This window comes from Centruroides sculpturatus, unplaced genomic scaffold (genome assembly GCF_000671375.1).
Source record: "Centruroides sculpturatus isolate CEXI.00-Female unplaced genomic scaffold, Cexi_2.0 scaffold489, whole genome shotgun sequence".
Taxonomy (NCBI): Eukaryota; Metazoa; Arthropoda; class Arachnida; order Scorpiones; family Buthidae; genus Centruroides; species Centruroides sculpturatus.
This window is the reverse complement of record NW_019384739.1, coordinates 309,196-332,232: the sequence shown is the minus strand read 5'-3', so window position 1 is coordinate 332,232 and position 23,037 is coordinate 309,196. Positions and strand designations below refer to the sequence as shown.

Genomic DNA, 23,037 nt, shown 5'->3' with positions numbered 1-23,037 from the left:
TTGTATGTAATATAGTTTTTTTTATATATAAAAGACTGTTTTTCTAAGTAATCTAGAATCTAGCTGCAAGGACCCGCTTCGCTGGGCAAAAAGTAACGATAGTGAAGATTAAGATAATTACATTATAGCTAATCTTACCCGTTTTCACAGAATGCAAGAATTAGGTCCCCCGTTTCCAGACTAATTAGAGAATTTTTACGTTTAGTCAAACGAACTATTTTCAACGTTTCTGGAACGTTTACAATCGTACAATCATTAAACAAAGAAAATATTTGACCACTTAAAATAGCTTCATATAGATATTAATGTTTAAATCATTTAAAAGTATTGTGCAGCAAATTTAATATTAAATCACTTCCGAAAGTAATTCTACCTTCTTTCAACGGTTGGTAGAGTGAATAGCACAACTTGATGGTCTAACTTCGTGTGCAAATGCAACACCATAAATCTCAGTAAGAATTGCTAAAATATTAAAATTTAATAAATATTATGTCAAAAATTAAAACTGCTATGAATTACAATGCATTAAGTATCAGTTTAGTGACTAGTGAAACTCACTTATGAAATATGAAAGTAATTCCTAAGGAAACGCTGAGAAAAACACAATCCACGTAGTAGAAACATAGGACTAATCAGAAGAATGCCTGTCACAGCAGTGGCGCTGTAATAAGCATCTTTGCCCAAGATCTATAAACAAGATCTGGACACGATACCATGATGCATTGCGGCAGTCGTCATATTGGTTCCTTTGTGGTAATGTATGCAGTGTATGTAGAGTGAATTTAGTTCTGTTGTTTTCAAACTCGATTAACTGGATTTCTTATTTTTTTTTATAATATAGTTTGATGTTAGGCACCGAATTGTAAGATTTCATCGGAAAAAAGCATTTTGCAAACGCTTCGTAAATGTATATTTTCCACATTATCCGCTAACCTCATACAACCTCGAATTCTCAGTTGTTTACACTTGGTTTTTATGCAGTATCGAAGTTGTGAGCTCTCCTGGTCTTATTAGCGAGAAAACGGAACAATTATGCTTTTTTCCGACGAAGTCTTACAATTCTGTGCCTAACATCAAACTACAAAAAAATAGATAACAAGAAATCGAGTTAATCGATATCTTTTTCGATCTCGATTAACTGAATTTCTTGTCAACAACAAAGCCAAATTCGATCTGAATACACTACCACAAGGAACCAATATGACGACTTCCCGCAATGCATTCATAGTATCGTGTCCAGACCTGGCATTTATAGATTTCGGTCCGAATCCTAGCCGCAAGCTCCTAGCGAGAAAAAGTGACCGTAGACAGAAAAAATTCTTCTCCGCTTCTTGACCGTATTATCCGGTAATCATGATTTGAACGTAGGATCCGCGTAAAGCTAAACTCGTACTTAAGGGATACTGGGCGGTGCCCGAGGCGTAAGATACGAAATGCTCGCGACGGGATAGGATTGTGTGCCGCGTGCGGGTGAATATGGCGGGATTCTCCCCAGGGCCGGAAAGGCATTAACTAAAAAAGCCTTACCAGGGCCGGGGGAGGCTTTAAAAAAGAAGTGCATGGGTGCACCACGGCCACCTACATGCCTACCAGGCCTGAAACTGACGTGTCATGACGCTACAGGAAGAGTGCATATTGTAAATAGCAATTATATTTAGCTGTTGTATAAACTCTATTTTGAGAGTAAAAGTTCACATTTAATCAAATCTTAGCTAATGAGTCTTTCTAACACTGACAATCAGTATCCCGGTCCAAACAAAATCCACATTTTTCAACATATAAATGTTTTAATGCATTTCTTTGGTTTTAAATATTCAAAATATCTTCTTCAAATTGTGTTATACAGTAGTCACCACTGAACTTATACCAGGCTGCAGTTAACATGCCATCATTGAATGAATGTTTTACATAATTTAAAACAAATATACAGTAATTAATCTTTATTTTTGCTAAATATCAACTTGATATCTTGCAAGTTTAACAAAATTGAACCAGTCAAACTTGAGTCACAGGCATCAGAAAACAGACAGCTGCGTCATCCTGTCAATGAACATAGACCACTGCATGTTTAACATTCGTTGCATCACCTTTTGCGGCCAAAACACCTTCTATATGTTTCGGCATGCTCATTCACAGGTGTTCACATTCATCTGCCATTATGGAATTCCAGATAGTTACTGGCTCAATTTTGACTGTCAAAGTTTGACTGGCTCAATTTTGTTAAACTTGCAAGATATCAAGTTGATATTTAGCAAAAATAAAAATTAATCACTGTATATTTGTTTTAAATTATGTAATACATTCATGCAACGAATCAAAGCTACTTTTTTTTTGAACCTATCTATTGGATGACACGTTAACTGCAGCCTGGTCTAGGTTCAGTGGTGACTACTGTAGTTACGCAATTGACTTAAAGTTGAAAAACGTTTTCAAAAATAATGTTGCGTATATATCAAATATTTCTTTTCCTATACAGTATATACCTTGTACTGTACGTATATTTGCTTATCTATTACTTTTAATTAAAATATAATTTATTGCAATGCGTAAGACTGGACGAAATGATGATAAAATTCCAAATACGATATGTATCGTATCTTTCAAAAGAATATAAATTTATAGTTTATCCCGTTTCTTCTCCATCGGGAAGTAATATTAATAGAAATATGTGTTTTCTTTAATTAAAGCATTATGTACGATATAAACTGTTGACGAAGAACGATAATAAGCTTATATATTGACTCTGCAAACCGGTGTCGATTCGAAAATTTATAGTGTTAAAACGACAGCACTCGTCCTTCTACGTCAGGTTCCGGCCCGGCGGGTACCGTAGACGGCCGCGACCGTACCCACGTGTGATGTTGCTGCGGTTCTTTTCAGGTCAAGCGCTACTGGCTGGGACCCGACTACCGAGCGGAGGGAATGGCCGGAAACGACATCACTCGCACCAACGTTCCCGACATCCGCGTGGCCTACCGATACGAGACGCTGCTGGACGAACACAAGACCATCTTCCAGTCGGTGCTGCGATAGCCGCGTTTTTTTGTAAAGTGGCCGGAGAGTCTCTTCCGCTGCTCTTCTCCTCTTCCCGGCCACGCCCACTCCCGCCCTTCTCCTCTCCCTTCCCGGCCAGGGGACAGTAGGGCGGGAGGGACGGCCCGGGCGTAAATAAAGTCTATCCTGTATCCGTCCGTCTCCTCTTTTTTCTTCCGCCTCGCCGACCGACCGAAAAGTTAAAAGAAAAGCGGAAACGACGTCACGCGTTCGGACCCGTCAGCTACGAAATTAGCCCTTTTCTTTATCGCGGGCCCACCTCCGCCGGATCGCTCACTCGGACCGGTGGCGACGAAATAAATATCTCCGCCTTTAAAGATTGTGGCAAATTCGCACGTTGGTATAATCGGTGTCCGAGGCCGGTTACTCTCCAGCGGACACTTACACGCTGTCCGCAAGTAATACGAAACTTTTCGCTTACCGTCGGTCCGACGTCCGAAGAAGCGCGGAAGTCCGGCCTTAAAGAATCGCGGAAACTGTGTCTAGAAGACGTGAGAAGAGTGTGGAAAATTCCAGCAAATAAAGAATTACTACGGATAACGGCAGACCCGGTAATTACCCGTACAAGAAGAAAAGAAGAGCGTACGAGAGTAGTTATTAATTCCCAGGTAACCGAGCCGATACGGGCTGAAAATATCCAAATGACGAGAGCGAGAGAGGGGCGAAATAACCGTAGCCGGGCTACCGATTTCCACGGCAGAAATAGTTGCCACAGTCCGTGATGTATAAAATTACGTTTCTTTTACGTTTTAAGATTATCGTAAATCTATTTCGATTACGATTAAGTCGTTCTTTGTCCGGCCAAATCTTACACCCTGCGGAGGCCCCAAAAAACTTTGGCTCCGGCCGATGTTGTCGGGCGTAAAATGACGCGTAAAGCCGTGGGGAAGTGGCCACCGGGAGGGCGAGATGCCGTGGGTGGGCGGATCCGCATGGTTTACTTATTATTTTGTTTGACGCAAGAAAGAGGTCGTACCAGTAATTACACCCGGCCATTACGGTTCCGGGCGGGATTCGGCAGGACAAACAAAAAGCAGAGTCGCGGGTTATTTTCAACGTTCTTTTCTCTTTGGACGGTTAACGATATCGGTCGGCAACCGCCCGGTTAGAGAAGACGTTGAGGCGGGTGAAGTAATTAACTCGGAGACGGAAAAATCCAGATAAATGTAGAGGAGAAGGTGGTATTATGGAACACTGCGGGTATTATGGAACCACCCCATTTCGAACTGATAATAAAGGCGAACTGTAGCGGAATGTGGCCGAACTGAACTAGGCAGACATCCATAGCAAGGTGAAAACACGTTTTACTTTAGTTAAACGGTTGTCCGTATTTAATCAGCAAATTTGTTTTTTTTTTTTTTTCAAAATTCGCAAGTTTTGAATGCTAAGTGAATTTAATTATTTTTAAAATATAAATCGTGTAGTTGTAGGTTCACTGGTGCACGTATTCCGTTCCAGAGACTTAGGGGTAAATATTAATCTGTGTGATTTTCACGTTTTTAGAGTTTGGTGCCGACAGGAATTAAGTTAACCCAAGATGGAGATGCGTGAAATACGGACCCCATTGGTGTTTTTAATACGGAACTCAACTCCCCTGGTGTTCAGTATTACCAACAAATTCAAACCATAAAATAATGTTTTTACGTTTTATTTTATTTATGAAAACATTTTTTTTTAAATTTAAATACTATCTTAACAAGAAATAAAATAAACGAAATAAACATTTTTTTTCATGAAAAAAAATATCGTCTGCTTACAAAATAGCGAAACTGAGCATGCGCGAAGTGACAGTATCGTCTGGTAAAGTAAATAGTCTACAAGTAAGTTGAAACTTTTATGTTTGTTTATTTGAAAAATAACAATAAATGCAGCAGTTGTGATAAATGGGCACACCCGTTATTATGCCAATATTGAAGTGATGATGACTCTATTGATATCTCTCCTTTTGACTTGCCTGACGAGGAGATGACACTGCTTGTCTGTTTTGTGATGGGTTGTTTGCAGATGATAGTCATGGGGAGGTGTGGGTGCAATGCTTAATGTGCGCTGTGTGGGCACAAGATAAAGATTGTTCTGATGTTGAAACGGAGCATTATATTTGTGATTTTTGTAAATGATTAGCTTCTTCTTTCTACACTTCTTTATTATTATTATTATTAAATCATTTTTGCGTTAAAATACATTGGAGTAAATGATTTTGTAATTATTTAACATTCTTTGTACTTTCCTGTTTGTTTTTGGCTACATTAAAGCATTTTTTTGAAAATATACAGCAAGGTTCCGTATTACCACCCGATTTTCTCTAAGCCTACTTTCGGACTTTTTGTACAAAAGCCTTCAAAAACCATACTTATAGTTACACTAACGAAAAATCCAATTAGGAACATTTAGTTTACTAGTTACCNAAAACCATACTTATAGTTACACTAACGAAAAATCCAATTAGGAACATTTAGTTTAATAGTTACCGGTACTTTTTGCACAAAAAATGTGGGTGTAGTTATGATACCTTGTTTACAATTCACTAAAATGTAATTGGGGTTCCATAATACCACCTTCTCCTCTACTGTATTTACTTAATTTGGCTGGTTTGGCCGAAATATTCGGTCGAGTGCCGGTGGACGCTACTTTTAAATTACTCTCGATCACGTGTGGAGCCATCATAACCTGTTAACACGGATCACTTTTCAAATATTGGTAGTTATATAAATCAAATACTATGATATAATAGAAGGGTTAGAAGTACAGAAGAATTTAATAATCTTAATGTTCGTTGTTATTTTTTGCCCGAGCAACGCCGAGCTCATCTGCTAGTTTTAGAATAAGTGTTAAATATTAAAGCAGTTTTCATATAACAAAATATTTAAATCTCTTAGTAACGCGATACTGTATTTTCCAATTTCGTTAAAACTTCAGAAAATGCAACGTTCACGTAATAGACAGTATATGCAGCAAATAGCATTATTTGTATCAAAATATGAAGTTATAAAAGCAATTGTAATTATAAAATATGCACGGAATTTCAGTCAAATTGCTTGAATATATTCAATAAGAACAATCTTGTATGGTTGTTGTTCCTTCTAAAAGAGAGCGTCAACTAGAAAAATAAAATTTTCTGTAGTTTTCTCAGCAAGTAATCATTATTTATTAAAACCATTATTATATTACATATCTCACAATAATTAATAATAATTCAATTAATATAAATTAGATGTTTCTGAAAAATAATTGATTAAGTGAATATTTCTTAGGATGATAATATGCTGTTTCTGTGATAAATACGTTTAAACGATACTTTTTCAGATTTTAAATGTCTTAAAAACTTTTATAAAAGGCTTCTAAAATGTAAGCGGATCGTGCTTTTTCTTAAACTAATACGGAATAAGAAAGTCGAGTACATTATCAAACAATAAAATGTCACTTTGGGACAAAACATCTTTAAGATGGCGTTTCTTCAATAATTTATTATTCAATTTTAATATATCTGGTTCCGCTGTATGTAGCCTAACTATTAATAAATTATTACTTTTATTAAATTATCATTCTCCTGGATCTGTCGATGGGAAAACGGAACAATTCGCTCTTAGAAACACCACACACAGTCCCCAAAGGACCCAATATGGCGACTGCAGCCACGCGTGACGGTATCGTGTCCGGACTTTGTAGACTTCCGCGGGTGACTATAGACGTTTCGTCGGGATATTGGAGTGATCTCGTATTCTCTATTATTCCCGTACTTCTCGCTCTTTTATTTGCAAATTCCGTCTTGAGACCAGGCATTAAAGAGGTGGTGGGTACATATATCGAAGATTAGAGGTCCTAATATGGAGCTCTACTCTTCGGTAAAAGATTTCGAAATGGAATTATTTACCCCGACCAGGTATTTTATGTTCCGTAAATACGTCATTAGGCAAGGTGGAGGAGGGCCTCTTAATCCGATGCGGTATAATTGACATTTGAGAATTCGGAAACATACACTATCAAGTGCTGGGATAAGTCTACGAATACCGACGTATTTAGTTGCGCAATAACCGTTTGTCGGAAAGTCGACGTGGATTCAGTTTCTTTAGGTACTTGCAGAACGGGCTGTAAAATTCTTCCGATCGTTGTCCTTTTCTTTTCTCTCCGACCTTTACTTTAAGAAATCTCCATTAAGTAGGTCGGGAAAATTACGTTCCGGTGCGCTGTGGTGGCTCAATTTGTTATCCGGAATTAAATTAAGCCTGCGGCACTCGCCCGATCGATACGGGTCGACTTCTACATTTCTTTCACTTCCGATTTTCGTCCCGGAGTTTGGTCACTTTCGAAAAGTCGAGAACAAAGTAAAACAGCGTTTTCCAAAACAGGACGCTCCGCCTCTCCCGTTCACGCCTTGGTCCCGAAATAAACCCGTGGCCCTGGGCGGACGGCTTTTCTTCCGGTATACGCCCGGAAGAAAGGCCGTTTAATAACAAATTTATAATTTGTTGTTAGTTATTATTTCTGCTAAATATAGTTAATAATATACGTAGATATATGAGTAATCCGGTTATGCCTATGCTGTACTGGAAATGTATATGTTTTATATACCTAAATAAAAGATTTGTGTGTGTGTGGTATACGCCCGGCGTGCGCCCGTCCCGGGCCGTTGATTTTGAAAGGAGGCAAGTCCACATTAAATCCATCGTATCTTTATATTTTTCTTTATTTCCTTATGGATTTATTACCTATTCGTCACGAATACTTTAAAAATCTGCACCATCTAAACTAAGAAATATAATTACACGCAAGCAACTTATTACTGAATATTTTTTCTTATTTTATCCATTTTTTCCTATAAAAATAAATTTATATTCTGTTTCTGTGTAGACACACGAAGGTGACATATTTCAACACTTGGCAAATTATTCACTATTTATTCAGTTGGTTGATATTGAACTGTACACATGTTTTTTCCTTTCTTTTGGTCAATAACTGCCGTTTCTATATTAACAATTTCGTTTGATTCTGATGAAACCGTGTTGTTGTTATGCTGTTTCTTTGTAGACACACGAAGGTGACATATTTCAACACTTGGCAAATTATTCACTATTGTGTACAGTTCAATATCAACCAACTGAATAAATAGTGAATAATTTGCCAAGTGTTGAAATATGTCACCTTCGTGTGTCTACAAAGAAACAGCATAATAACAACAACACGGTTTCATCAGAATCAAAATTTATTTTCGTTTTATTGTAGCTTTTCGAAAGAAGTACGAAATGCTGAAATAAAATAAATATTTAATTTTTTTGTTATTTACATATTTTATTTATTATATTTACATTTCATTCGAAGAAAATCAACGTTTCCAACAAATCATTGTTTTTGAAAGTCAGGCGAGTCCATTGGCGCATACCAAAATCATGATTTTTTTCACCTAACGCGGATAACCATTATTGCATATTACGTGGTAAATTTACACGAAATAACACCCCCAAAAAATATAAGTCTATTACTGCTTACGAATATTTTTTAACTTATCCATTCATTAAATCTAGCAATAGCATAAAATGGACTTGTCCCACTTTCAAAATCAACGGCTCATTTGTTGTCTTTCGAATATAGGTTTTGCCCGGATCCGGTCTCCACTCGAAATATTTATTCTGGGATGTTTTAAAAGTTTTGGTTCCATCCCCGTGCTGCCGACGTTCTGCTGGTGTTTTCCCGGGAAGGCGGATATAATACTGGCGCACGTCCCGGAGTTTTAGAATTGCCTAGAGTACGAGCGGTGACGGAGAACGCCCAATAATTTCCGTGTCGGCCGAAATTAATTAGGGCTGTTTCACACTACGACCGACTGGCCCGACTCCAAGTCGTGTTACCATGGCAACAGCAGTCTGCCGACCGACTAGTCGTTCCAGTCGGACAGATTTGAAAAGTTAAATACAGTGGTGCCTCGTACAACGTACTTAATCCGTTCCAGGTGCACGTCCGTTAAGTGAAACGTCCGTTAAGTGAAACGTCCGTTATACGAAACGCATTTTTCCATAGAAATACATGTTAAAACATATAATTCGTTCCGCAGCATAAAATAACCGTACTGTACCATAAAAAACGAAAATGGAGCAGACACCAATTATGCCGGGTAATCAGATGTGAGGAGGAGGTGGAAGAACACTTTCTTTACACATTCATACAGATACAGANTATTTTAAACGGTTACATTCGTTACGTTCCGTTTTATTTAACGTATAAACAATGACGAACGCGCTAGTTTTTCTCTTCGAATCGGGCGAAAAAGCCGACGTTGCGGAATAAATTGACATTAAGAGCCTGTACACACTAGGCGTTTTTCAACGCGCGTTTAACGCCGAGCTAACGCGCGGTAGCTCGGCGTTCGACGAGCGTTAGTTCGGCGTTAGCACTGGCTTAGTTTGAAAATGGACGTGAAAGTAATTGATTGTGTGTGCCTCCTCCATCGTCGCTATAAGGCAGCACATATATCTCAAAGTGCCCGCAAAACGCGCGTTTTAACAAAAATCTATAAACGCGCGTTTAATGCGCGCTTGGCGTTTGAGTGTGTACGCCTACATAGAACTCTTGGTTCTTTAAAACGCGCGTTTAACGCGCGTTGAAAAACGCCTAGTGTGTACAGGGCCTTAGAGTCGCCGGCGGTTAAAGGCTGTTTCACACTAGCGAGAAATTGCGGCCGACGTTTACAACGCGAAAACGTGTACGTCGGACGTTCATCGCCGCCTTTCTGTGAGCCTAGAAGTTTAACAATGGCGTTTGGAACGTCGAGCATGATTCTACGGACGTTCCAAACGCCATTGTTAAACTTCTAGGCTCACAGAAAGGCGGCGATGAACGTCCGACGTACACGTTTTCGCGTTGTAAACGTCGGCCGCAATTTCTCGCTAGTGTGAAACAGCCTTTAACCGCCGGCGACTCTAAGGCCCTGTACACACTAGGCGTTTTTCAACGCGCGTTAAACGCGCGTTTTAAAGAACCAAGAGTTCTATGTAGGCGTACACACTCAAACGCCAAGCGCGCATTAAACGCGCGTTTATAGATTTTTGTTAAAACGCGCGTTTTGCGGGCACTTTGAGATATATGTGCTGCCTTATAGCGACGATGGAGGAGGCACACACAATCAATTACTTTCACGTCCATTTTCAAACTAAGCCAGTGCTAACGCCGAACTAACGCTCGTCGAACGCCGAGCTACCGCGCGTTAGCTCGGCGTTAAACGCGCGTTGAAAAACGCCTAGTGTGTACAGGCTCTTAATGTCAATTTATTCCGCAACGTCGGCTTTTTCGCCCGATTCGAAGAGAAAAACTAGCGCGTTCGTCATTGTTTATACGTTAAATAAAACGGAACGTAACGAATGTAACCGTTTAAAATACAGTCGTAGACAATGTTCAAACGGACGGATTAAGGTAAAACGACAGGTAAAAAACGACGACGGCAGTGAGAGAAATATTAAAGTATTTAACAGCGGGTCGTGTTTACCTACGTATCACAAAAAAGTTTTTAATATCGATGTCTCCGATATCGGTACATATTGTTCTATCGGAGACGGTATACGTAGCATATATAATTCAATTACGGATATATATACAGTATATTATCTTTTCGGCTGTAAAAATATCATTTTAATTAAATTCTAAATAGCAAACGGATCGGACGTGGCAGTTCGAATGTCACGTAATAATCACGACGAAACGTAAATACAGTATTTGTACGTCGATTAATTATTAATTCGGCAAAAACGACGAAGAAAAACGAAACTTGTTACGATCGAAAGGGTGGACGAAGGTGGGTTTAGGCAGAGTTCGAATGTCGAGTTACCGAGGCGATTTGCTAGCCACTTCCGGGAGTGGGAAAGGTGTTCGATATTCTCGCATTTATAATATCATTTACGATCTAAGCGATTAATAAAATTCCTTGTAGGGATTTGTCCGCTTTGTAGTTGACGAGTACTGTAATTTTTCCAACATCTTTACTTTATTTCATAGATTTATAAAAAGATTACACCCGAGCCACCTCAAAGCAGTTAAGATCGTAAATGCCAGAATACCGAATATCTTCTCTCCCTTTAAAGTGGCCCGCAAATCTCCTTCGTAAACACCACCTTTGAACTTTCATTACCATAGGCGCTGTCGTCGTAACCGCTTTAAGTTTCTTTTCGTTACTGCTGTTCTTGTCGGATGAATGAATAATGCGGGAAAACTTTACGGTTTCTCGGTACCGTAAGCTTAATTCCAACAATACGGCACGTTTAATAATATGTATGATGATATGTGACGATTGACAACTTAACCGGATTAGTGTTTTCCAACAGATAAAGAGTATTGTTCGGCTTTTTACAACCCGCCCTCCTCCCCATTCCCATTTTCGGCGTTTTTATTCGACACCCGCGGTCGAAATTCGTCCCCCGAAAGAGTATTTGAACCGATTCTTTTAGTTTAAAAATATTTCGTAGGTAATTAGTTCTTAGGGAATATTGAAGGCGGGACTTAGGGTTGGACATGGACGACGGCGTCCGTGATTTACAGGAAAATATAATAAATGTCCTATTTGAAGGGCCCGGGGATTGTAAAACTGCCAGATCATTAGAGGTATCCGCGATTCGGGTGTATCCGTTAACGGAAGTTTCACCGTATTACTATTTCTCGTTTAGGGACCTGAGGTAAGTTTGGAATTGGGGACGCTTCGCCCAATTTTATAAAGACGGAAATGAGAAAAAGAAAGCCCAGTTACGTACCTCGCGTCGCCCACTTCTACTTTTTTCTTTTTAAATACTTTCGTACGAAATAAAGTTTCGCGTGGCCGTCTACCGGGCCCCCGTCTACCTACGCTAGTTCGAAATGAAACCGACGAGTGACGCGCGCCGCGAAATATGGCGTTCGTCCGATCGCCGACGGAAAAACAGTCCTTCCATTTCTATGTTATTTTTAAGATGACTTTGGACGGAGATCGCCGCCGCCACTCGATAAACCGTCCGTCGATTTTAATCCAACCGGTTTTATTTCCGTCGCGGTTAGCGGTAGGGAATGTTCCCGCTAGAAGCCTTCACAGGAACCTGGGTCCGTGGACGGGACACCTGAAAAGAGAAACGGCCGACGGTCACCGGGATTTTCGGCGGGGGAGTCCGGAGTCTCGTGCGGGGAAAAGTGTCCGCCACTTCTGCCGCCCCGAGGGTTCGGGAGGGCGGAAAGGCGGTCTTACCGTACGAAGAAGCCGGGTTCTTCCGTCCTCCGTCCCGAACTCTGCCAAAAAAAAAGAGAAAATCGTTATTTTCCTTCAGCCGAAAAGCGGAAATCGTCCGAATGGTTTCCGCCGAAAAACCGGAAAGACGAAAAAAGAAATCCCGGTCGGTGACGTTTGGTTTTTTATTTTTATTTTATGCTCTAAATTCGGCCGCGCCCGGAATACGAAGTATGCATCCCCGCGACTATAAGTGTTATCCAGGTACTTTTTGTAGACGGAGGAAATGGCACTTTTCCTCCGCGACGGGAAACGTTACGTTAAGGGAACGGCGCGAAGAAGGCCGCTAAAATAGCCAAATATTCGTCGGCGCAAGGCGGACAACGCGAATAATTTCAATAACTTACTTCGTCTACGTCGACGACCGTTGGCTATTCCCCCGTATCGTCCGCCTACGCCTTTCCGAAAGGGTCTCGGACCCTAGAAAGAGGTTTGTTAACCTGTGACACGAAGAACGGAGCTTTGTGGGTGTAAATCGATGAAAATAAAAATCCCGTGCCCGCATTTTATAAAAACCGAGTAAAAAGTAGGCTAATTGTTAAGACGGGTTAAAAAGGAGAGCGCCGCCCGACGTCCTTCGGAAGACTAAAACCCACTCCTCGTCGCCCGGAAACCCGGCGACTTCCGGATTATCGGTTCCGGCGGACCCGAAGCGAAAGTCGACGGAAAAGCGTTTCCCGAGCCGCGAAGTCGTGGTAACACGAAATAGACCCGACAGCGAAACGAAAATTTCCCTCGTTCCGCTGCCCGAAAAGAGCGGAAGAAGAACCCACCCGAGAGGGAAATCTTCCAGATCGAGCTTCGGTCCAAGCTTCCAGCGCCACTCGAGTCAGGGTGTCGGAATCCAGCACTCGGTCCAGAAGATCTTCCAGAACGTCGTAGGCCACGACCGGATCTTCCACCACCTCTTTCCACGCCTCCTGAAATCCAAAAACCGTTCGGTGCACAATTTCCCCTCTCCCACCGGACGCCTCGCCCCGTAAAGTCGGGAAAGTGGACGGGGTGTCCGGCGGAAGAAGAAATTCGGAGACCGGAAGCAACCCCGAGGCGCCGATTTCGGAGGTTTTCCGCTTCTCTCCGTTTTTCGATAATGCCGGTCTCGGCCGCTTAATCGCGCATTTATCTGGAAATTGGAAAAGCCGCTAACGTCGCACGAGGCACAATTACGGTGGTACCCGCTACTTCCGTCGGTAAATTCCACAAAAATTCGCTTGGCAATTGCAACAATGCTGGAAAGTTGCCACTCATTTTTCATTGCGCTCCAAGCGTAAAATAAGCGGGTAAACAGAAAAAAAAAAAAAAACCTGAAATTAGCAACATCCACGTTATCGATTAATATTACGCTTCTTGTCCCGCCATTATTAATTAATTATCCGAGCACCATAAATAGCTCTTGCGCTATCGACAGACGTTAAATGTTTATTGGTAACCGCGGTATGCATTTCGGGCAGGTTTTCTCGCAGCCGTAACCATTTTTTTGCGGGAGAAACTAAACAATATTAAGATTTAAGGAACGCGTTAATGCCATAAAATATAATTTACATAATTCGGCTGTGGCTAAACATCGTATAAACTATAACTGTGAAATCGTAAAAGATTCGTTTAAAGTATTAAACAAAGGAACCCAATCCAATAAAACAAATTGTATTTAGCATTTAGAAATTGTTAAGATTAAAGATAATGTGAGGATAAAAGACAATACCGGTGTACAATTGTAATCTAGCTGGCAACAGTCCGAGTAATTGTTAAAATGTAAATAAGGTACCGTGTAAATGAATATTTTCTGAGACAAGGGGACAAAAAGATGCGAAAAGAATCGGTCCGTTATATTTGAGATAAGAGAATAACCGAGTGATTAAACCTCGGTCCGTAATGTATACGATTAGAAAACACCCGCACAAACAACGGGAATATCTGGCCAAGTAGGTGGTGATCGATATTATTTAATTGGTTTACAACCCGTTTTAACATATACTGACCTTGAGTTTGTGGAATGGTTTTAAAATAATTTCTGTAAGGTTAACGCCTATATAGCTATAGATTAAGTACTGTACGTATATACTAAAATTGTTTAAAATTTTATATAAATGTATTGGCTTATAATGTGGTGCTTGTGTATCGTGACGTAGATTTTAGGCGGCAGAAAATTAAAATTCTTTACATTTCGCGTAACCGAATGTACGGATCGCTTCCCTTTTAAAAAGTGTCATCCGCACGGTTTGTAAAATGTCTTTTACCTTTTAGATGCTTGTAATTTAGTAATTGTAACGGCCGTCTTCCCAAATTTAACGTTCGTCTGTCTTCGAGTTCTCGATAGCGATAGGGCTCGGATAGTTAATCAATATTATCATTTAGACTATAATGCGTAACCACGGCGCACTTGCCTTACAATAAATTATATCACGCACCGGCGCACGCCATATCATTTACTATAATGATAAAAATGGAACGGCAGTCGAAACCAATAAATAATTACTGTATAAACACAAAGGCTCAATTCGAATTCCGATCGAGACGGTTGAGATCTTATCGGAGCCGTAGGAGCAAAAAAGCCAAAGAAACCATACCTGTATACGCGACCCTTGGCCAGATACATCCCCCAAAATTTATCTATGTTTTTTTTTCAATTCTAAAGGGGCGCACGGCCGTTTTAAGCTTATTCGAACGGGTCCGTTTCTATTGTTTCTAAGGGCAACTGCCTCCCGGAAGTAACTATGTCCGAAATATCGAGCGGCACCGTACTTATTAAAACTCGCCCGGTCGCCGGCTTTTCGGAAACGTCTCCTTCGCGTGCGCCCGCCGTTTGGCCACGTGGAAGGAGGCCGAGAAGTCTCGCGCTCCGTTCGGAAAATTTTCCTCGGGCGATAATGGCGGTCCGGCCGACGTCCCGTATTTTACCGGGCTTACCTGTCGGGGGGCGGGTCGCAGGTCCACTTCGGCGGTGGGAAGGTAGGGCCGAGGGTGGGGCCCCTCCGTCTCGGGAAAGAGGGCGGGCGGATCCGTCCGGCTACTCTCCTCTTCCGGCTCCGGCCAAAGGCTGCGAAGAACGGGAAGATTAGGACGTTGGGGAAGGAAGACGGACCCGCCGGGGTCGCGGGTGGCGGGCCTCCTCCCGATAGCCGGAATTTAAAAAATCGCGCTTTTTCCTTAAAATAAATCGTCTTTCTCTCGGCCGATCTTTTAAAGTCCCTCCGCCCGGTCCCCGCCGGAAAGTGGCAATTTTTACTACTAGTGTAACGTCACGCTCCGGGTCATTTACCAGTTTTCCCACGGATACGTCTCTTACAATTTTGCTGTCGGTCCGGCGCATTTAATACGTAATATAATTATCGCCTTACGTTTTATCCGTCGTAATTATTTAAATGAATGTTTTCAAAAGTTACGAATTCGTGCGTGTAGTTTTTAATGTTTAATTTTAATAAAAAATTGAAAATAGAACTCCTGTCAGAGTATGTTTGTTAATTTGTGCATTAAGCTGACAATTACCTTTGTTTTTTCGTGCCAGAAATGTACCTACTCCGGAATAGTCTGAAAGGTGTTTACGTACAATACACCACCACCACGAATTTTCGTAGCCCCGTCCCTTTCCGGAAACTCGGCCGATCTTTAGTCGGGATTGCGTTTTTGGTCGGAAGTACAGTACAGTACGCAAGATGGTGATTTCGAAATTCGGTAAGAAATGTTAGACTAGGATGTTTTACGTGCACCGTTCACATCGGTACCACCCGTCACTAAGGTTTCCGTAAAGCTTACGTTTGTTTCGTACATTTTACGGCATACGTTTCTCTTTTGCCTAAGGCCGAGACTCCGCTAGCGTAAAAACCCTCGCCATAATTATTTTTAGTCACGTGACCGTGATATTTTACGCCGGAGCAGGGCGTACACCGAGTCGAGTAGCGTTCGACTTTCGATTGGTCGAATACGTCGACCAATCGAAAGTTGGTGGAATCTACGTCGTCACGACGTGGTGAGAAATTGGCGAGAAACGAGCTTTTATGTACCGTACGTTCTCTCGTACGGTACATAGAAGCTCGAACCTAGAATAGGCGTTGAAAGATTACCGAAAACATTCGAAAGTATCCACCAATCTGTTACAAGGGCATCCCGATTAAAAGAATGGATGTCTAGAACGTAGAACAATCGTAGAAAAATCCTTCAATTTAAATTCCGTATATAATGAATAAGCATAATATTTTACTATAGTGCAGCATAATTTGATAATAAAAGTTAACGTATTGTTTTTACTATATTTGTAACTAATAGTACAGAAAAAATCGTAGAATATAGTTATTGTCCTTATATCGATATATACAACTGTACCGTCGATTGTACCGTTGCCGGAAAAAACTTCTCTAGTGGAGCCGGTCCTCTGCCTCAATCCAAGCGCAAACGCAAATATGGCACGTGATTAAAAGTATTTACGGCTAGGGAGGGTTTTTACGCAAGTGGAGTCTCTCCCTAAGACGATTTATTCCTTTTGTTCCTCGCGCATCCATGCACGTCAAAAGATTTCGTTTTAAAACGCCCAGAATATCGTAATTACAACTAGAGTATTCTAGCTTTGAAAATGCTGTCGATATACAGGAGGGGTGCAAAAGTAGGTATACAGTTGTTATTGTGAAAAAAAAAACATACAGGGAGAAAATTGGAAGAAAAAACATTTATTTTTATGTACAAATTAAATCACAAATAAGAAATACGAATCTACTAAAAGGTTATTATTGTTATTATTAATAACACCATACATTTGTATTTCTCAGTTCTCGACTGTAAACCTACTTTTGCACCCTCCCCGTATAGTAAAATTGCAAGATTTTGTTAACCTCGATGAGCTGCGTAAAGAATTTTGTGTGTGGGGGGTGTTTTATTACAGTGTTTAAATTATCCAAGTAGTGATGTCGATAAGTGGATATATTTTGTTATTCTTATGTACGTTTTGGTCTCGATTATACCGCGGTCTTACGAACAGGGAGGAGCGGCATTCTTTCCGGGTAAGGAAACGGAGGCCTTCCGCGGAGGTAAAGGATCTTTCCCTAATTGTGGCGGAGTAGACGAACACTGCCGATTCTCTCCGCCCGAAGTGGGGCCGGGCGAGTTATGCCGCGTAAATCCGAGAAGGAAAAATCGGAAGGTCCTGTAACTCCTTCCCTACTAACTCGGTGACAAGTACTCGCGTGCGGAGACGGACGACGTCACTCTGGCCGTGGAAGCCGACGGAATACAAAGCGGCGGAAAGCGGAAGTCCGATAGAAAGATCGTTTGGCCTCCTGGTAAAAATCAGCGTTCGAATTATGGCGGTGGACACAGATAAAAAACCTTTATACGCTAATACAGCGATTCCTAATTGGGGGTACGCGAAAAAAGATTACTACTATAAGAATATTCGGATTCTTTTAAACCTTTGGCCACGTCACGGCGCTCGATGCTTAGTTTTAAATAAAAACAGTTATAATTTTATTATATTTATGTGTCTTTCCTCCAACGTTTTTCGATCAAAAAATCTTTTACGTGTAGTTGTACTGCGCAGTATAATTGACTGAGGCACAACCGTTTGACGAACATTCCAAATAAAAATTTACAGAAAATTATATTGTGGCAATTCTACTGGTGATAACAACGAGCTAGAATATACTACATAGAGTAGCGACGCCGTGTTTGAAGAAGATTGAATAGACGTTCGCCATTTTCCTTTTAGTCAAGGAAGCGTGCCGTTTGCATTGTATAAAGGCAACGAACTAGAATATTCTACCTCGTGTAAAAGTGTGCAAAAAAAGGAAAGAGTTTTAAGCCTTAATTGAGATGATGCGAGTCAAAATGACCCTACTTAGTTTTTTTTTAAACTTTGAAAGTAAATAACAAGACATTTCTTTTTTAACCCTTTATTTAAACGTTTCTAAACAAGGCAAAATATTTCTGTAGAGATAAGTTAAATGCATTTCTAAGCAATTTTAATTTTACTTTCCCGGCTGTTATGCATACATAATAATGGAAAGAAGTTAAATTTGACCCTCAAAGGTTTATGTAAATTTCCACGCTTTAGACTTGAACCCAAAAAAGTCAAAAAATATTCCGTGTATATGTGTGTGTTGTGGTCTATAAGAAACGAATTTTGGCATGATAGCTTATGTATAAGGAGCATTGATGCAATTAAATTTTAGTGGTTAAAGGCTAAAGAGATGGGGAGATAGAGGGGTGTCATGTGTCATATCTCGAGAGAGGTCGGACTTAATAAAGATGTTATTCGTTATTAACATTTACAATTTTTTCTTTTTTTTAGAAATTCATCAGTTTTTTGCCATTCGATAATAATAATTAAAAATATAAAAAGTTATAAGTAAAGGTTTCTTCTCCCAATAGTGAGACTATCACGTCTTTCTTGATTATTCGCAAGTAGGGAATTCGATCCCGGTCCTTATTTCTAATCCCGGGATTTCGGGATTATACTTAGTCAATCCCGGGATCCCGGGATTATTTCGGTATTGAGGGTTAATAAAAAATAAGAAAATCTTACAGAAATCAAANGCAAGCAATTCTGTTAAAAGCACTGGCACTGAACGTTTCGCTTCATGCAGTCTATTTTGCAACTTATTTAAAATGATGTCAATCCCGAAAATCTCGGGATTAGGAAAACTTAATCCCGAAAATTTTGGGACTGAAAAGTGGTCGGGATCCCGGGATCCCGATTTTCGGGATCCCGGGATCAAATCCTCTATTCGCAAGTAACAGAGATCGAGATTAAAACAGTTCACTTTATTTCGCCTGTTTACCAGTGCATTTCGGATTGGTAATTTCCCAATCCCTCTTCGTCTTCAGTGTGTAGGGATGTTGTCTACAACGTATCGAACAAAAGGTTGGTTCGTGTTAACATACTTTTGTTTTCTAGAATGATGCATACAATACGCAATTTGTTCACATCCTAATGGTGCAGTTTCTATATATCACTCTTTCACTTACTGGCATGTTTGCTTGATGTATTTTTCATGGGCAAACGAAACACTTCTTCGATTTCTCACAATTATTAGCTCCCGAATACCTCTTAGAAGGATTTTAACTTCCTCAATGTGGTTTATAACACGAGAAAGATCAAAATGTAGTTTTTCATTATAAATATTCTCACAAACTATAACACAAGAACACTACTTATATTCTGCAAAAGAAAAAGAATACTGTCCGAAAAAAGTCAACAACGTACCGAGTATGGTACAGATCAGATTGATCTGGTACACTATAAATAAACAATATTAAGAGTTGAGTACTACACTTACCAGAGTTTAAAGTAGTAAATGTAGTTCTTAACTCTCAATATCGTTTACTTATAGCGTACCAGATAAGTCTGGTCTGTACCATACTCGGTACGTTGTTGATTTTTTCGGACAGTATTCTTTTTCTTCTTTATCATAATTAAATAAAATTTAGAAAATAGCAAAATTCGAGATGAAACAATCTAGATTTATATCACTTATCTAATTACCTAAAATAAGAGCAAACAAAACAAACTAGATTTAGATGAGAAAAATAGATTCTAAAGTAATAATTCTGCCCATCACCCGGTGTAGACTTCGATGTTTTGACTTAAAGTAAAATGGCGGCCGATAGTACCAGTCGTTGTCACCAAGAGCGAAGTATCTAAGGTCACAGACACCGTGTTGTAGTATATTCTACCTCGTTGGTAGTAACCTATTATTTAATATTTCGACTAACATTTCGACATTCTATAATTTTGTTTACGTTGTAGGTTTTTATATTTAAATAGTTATTTAGTTTAATCAATTCGTAGGCATTTGTCTCCACGCGATTATACACTTTTTATTACTAAATATCATTATCCGTATGGTAATTTTTATCATAATTTTAAAACAAAAATAAGATTAATTTCTAAATGAATTTACGGTTAGGTATGGACGAGTGGTACAATACAGTAAAACAGCCGAAACATGAAGATTTTGGAAAGTGATCGATTATCAAGAACTTTCACGAGACACGTGTGACATTTCGGTCTTCGATTCTTTATTAACCAATTCGAAAGAGCCACGTTGCGGTAAGGAGAAAAGTAGACTGAACGCCGAGCGCTACGCATTCGTACAGTACCTATACAAATACAGTAATCTTTTAATCTTGGTCAATTCGGCGGGGTCGCGCACCATCCCTGACACGTCACCGCTGTTTATTTACAATTACAATTATATAAAGTAGGGCAAGGAACGCAAATATCTTAATATATTTCGTTTACACGCCATATCACTATCCGATTTAAATATTAACGCACGAAACATGGGGGGACGGTCTAACGGTAACTCCCATATCGAACAGCGGACGTTCCCGAATATTTTTCTTACGCAATTCGTGGCTTTTCTGCCTTTTATTTGTTTTAAGCTCGTAAGCGGCACTTTCGGACTTCCATCGATTTACAGTTTTGACCGGCGCCTTTCCGTCGTAGGGTAATTTCCGCACGCCAGTACGCGCCAGGCAGAAAGAAGACGAAAAATAGCGGAAAACGGACGGACGGTGGGGATATTTGCCGGGCGGAAGTACGAGAAAAAAAGAGGCGTCTTTTGCCCTCCCGTGGGTACCGCATCTATTTTTCTATTTCCGTATATAAATCTGGAATTAAATTCGTAATTAACCATTTTTCTGCCCGTTTAATTAAATGCCTTTCCATCTAAAACGACTCTCTCTTTGGCCGAAAACGTGGGCGGAAGTAAAACGTTCGTTCTTTCGCCTTTCCGTCATTTTCACGACGACGGCCCTCCTTTTCCCGGCAAAAAAGGATAGGACTTAAATTTCCGGGGGAGTCGGTGGTCCGAGTCGGGATGGGGAGAAACGGAGGGCGGAAGGCCTCGGAAGTCAACTTACTTCTCCGGCGCCGAAAGGAGGTCGGGCCCGCTCCTATCCCGAGCGGGCCGAGGACCACTCGTCCGTCTCGGCGGCCGGGCCGAGTATGGCATAGGCGCGGTGGCGGTGGGAGGGCCCGGGCGGAATTCGGCAGCCGTCGGCGTCCATTGGCCGCGGCGCGCGGACGGAGTCTACCGGCGGAAGGGAAGGTAAAAAGCCGACTTTCCCGAGGGAAAGGCGGGGGCCCACTTACCCGATGCGTCCCAGGGGCGGGCGACGAGAGCGTCGCAGGTCCACCGGAGGCGAGTGAAGCAGTCGGCCTCGCATGGCGTCTCTCCCCTCCGCCGGGGGCGGGACCGGACGTTACGTGGCTTCCGGGAGAAGACTGCGTCGATAGGAGTTTTATCGATCGCCGCGTCGATCCGCTTAACGGAGAGGAAACAATTGGCCGTTCGACCGACCCCCGTTTACTGCGCAATTCCTCTGGAGATCTCGTCTACCGCGGTCCATTTCCGTAGTCGACGGTCGCATCCTCCGTTCCGGAATTTCCGTTAAAGAACTTTTCCGCGAAATTGGACTTGCGCCCTTTCTCCCTTTATGAAGTAGCGGGCTGGTCTTCCCATCCGCTCGTTCGTTTGCAAACGTTTCCACCCGTCGACCTACCGTTATTTCGGACCTCGACCGCCCGTCTATTTTACGCGTTTTTTCGTAACCGAATATTTTTTCCCATGGAATTTTTGTACGTCTAACCGGGGATTCGGCCCTCTTCCGTGCCGTCGATTAAAAATAAAATCTGACGGTCGATGTGGCAGCCTACCGCTCTGGGGACCCGGGATCGAATCCGGACGGGTCAAAAAATCCCGGAAATTTTCGGGGGTGGTCCTTCCCCATTGTGGGTCTGGCCGCACACATAATGGGCTTGCTATAAGAATTCCTCTTAGTGCCCACAGGACGGAAAAATATGCGTAGATGCTGTATTATAACAATGTTAAAATAATGAGCAGCGAAGAGTGTGGTTGCGTTGCACGTAGAATGGTTCGCACCAGATAACTTAAATCGTTGGAGAACGGCAACCTGTATTTTATTCTAGGTTGCAAGCCCGAATATTTGCATGCCGTATTCGCGGCATTATCGCACGATCGTTCTCCGGCAATAAATTTCCTAAATTTATTAAAACGACGTTCTCTAAATTAGCGAATCGTCGTGTTCGATTTGAAGAAAACCGAAAAATCTTTCGTTTATTTCCCCCTTTATTATTAACTTCTCTCGTAATAAAAGTCGGTTGATCGCAACGTGTGTAATATCCGGAGTCGAATCCGCAGTTATCGAATACTATAAAACTTCTTTGACTTGGGAAATTACACGTGTTTTCACTTCACCACTCGTCAAATTCACAATCTTAAATTTCCTGGTCGAGCGTGAACGTCACTGCCATCGCCCATCTCAAATCGATGAAACGTTTATTCTGTACGAATATTTCTGTAAAATAATTAGTCTATAGTTTCCGTCGGAACATAAAGTTAACATAACGAAAATTTCATCTGTATTGGAGAAAAATGACAGGAGTTATAAAGAGTTCGGATAGGCATACGACGGCTTTTATATTAGTAGTAGGAAAATCTACGTCCTACGACGTCTAATAACGTAGTGATGAAAATCGGAAGATCAAAATGCATTTATGAGAGAAACACAGATATTATAAAGAAATGAATCCCTTTTGTGGCCCCAGATTGAGTTCGAACCCGAGAAAGTTGATGGAACTAGAAAATTGAAGCGTAATGCTGTCCCTTCCGTATTTTTTTACGCATAATCTAAGAAATTTAGGAAGGCCCCACCTGTAAGAAACTCACTTTCTTCAAAAGCCTGTAAAATTTCAAAAGATGATGCGAGTTCTGTCGAACAAGCATTAACTTATGAAC

At 41.0% G+C, this 23,037-nt stretch overlaps 1 protein-coding gene across 1 annotated transcript; it reads right to left on the bottom strand.

The window, feature by feature from the left end:
- Positions 1 to 10,880: 10,880 nt before the first annotated feature.
- Positions 10,881 to 21,495, bottom strand: LOC111628341. Its single transcript, XM_023372114.1, has 5 exons — positions 21,372 to 21,495; positions 15,194 to 15,323; positions 13,060 to 13,206; positions 12,248 to 12,288; positions 10,881 to 12,122 (listed from the first exon to the last, which is right to left on the bottom strand). Exons 1-5 carry the CDS (start codon positions 21,443 to 21,445, stop codon positions 12,092 to 12,094), a joined length of 423 nt encoding a protein of 140 aa, XP_023227882.1. The 5' UTR covers positions 21,446 to 21,495; the 3' UTR covers positions 10,881 to 12,091.
- Positions 21,496 to 23,037: the final 1,542 nt, after the last annotated feature.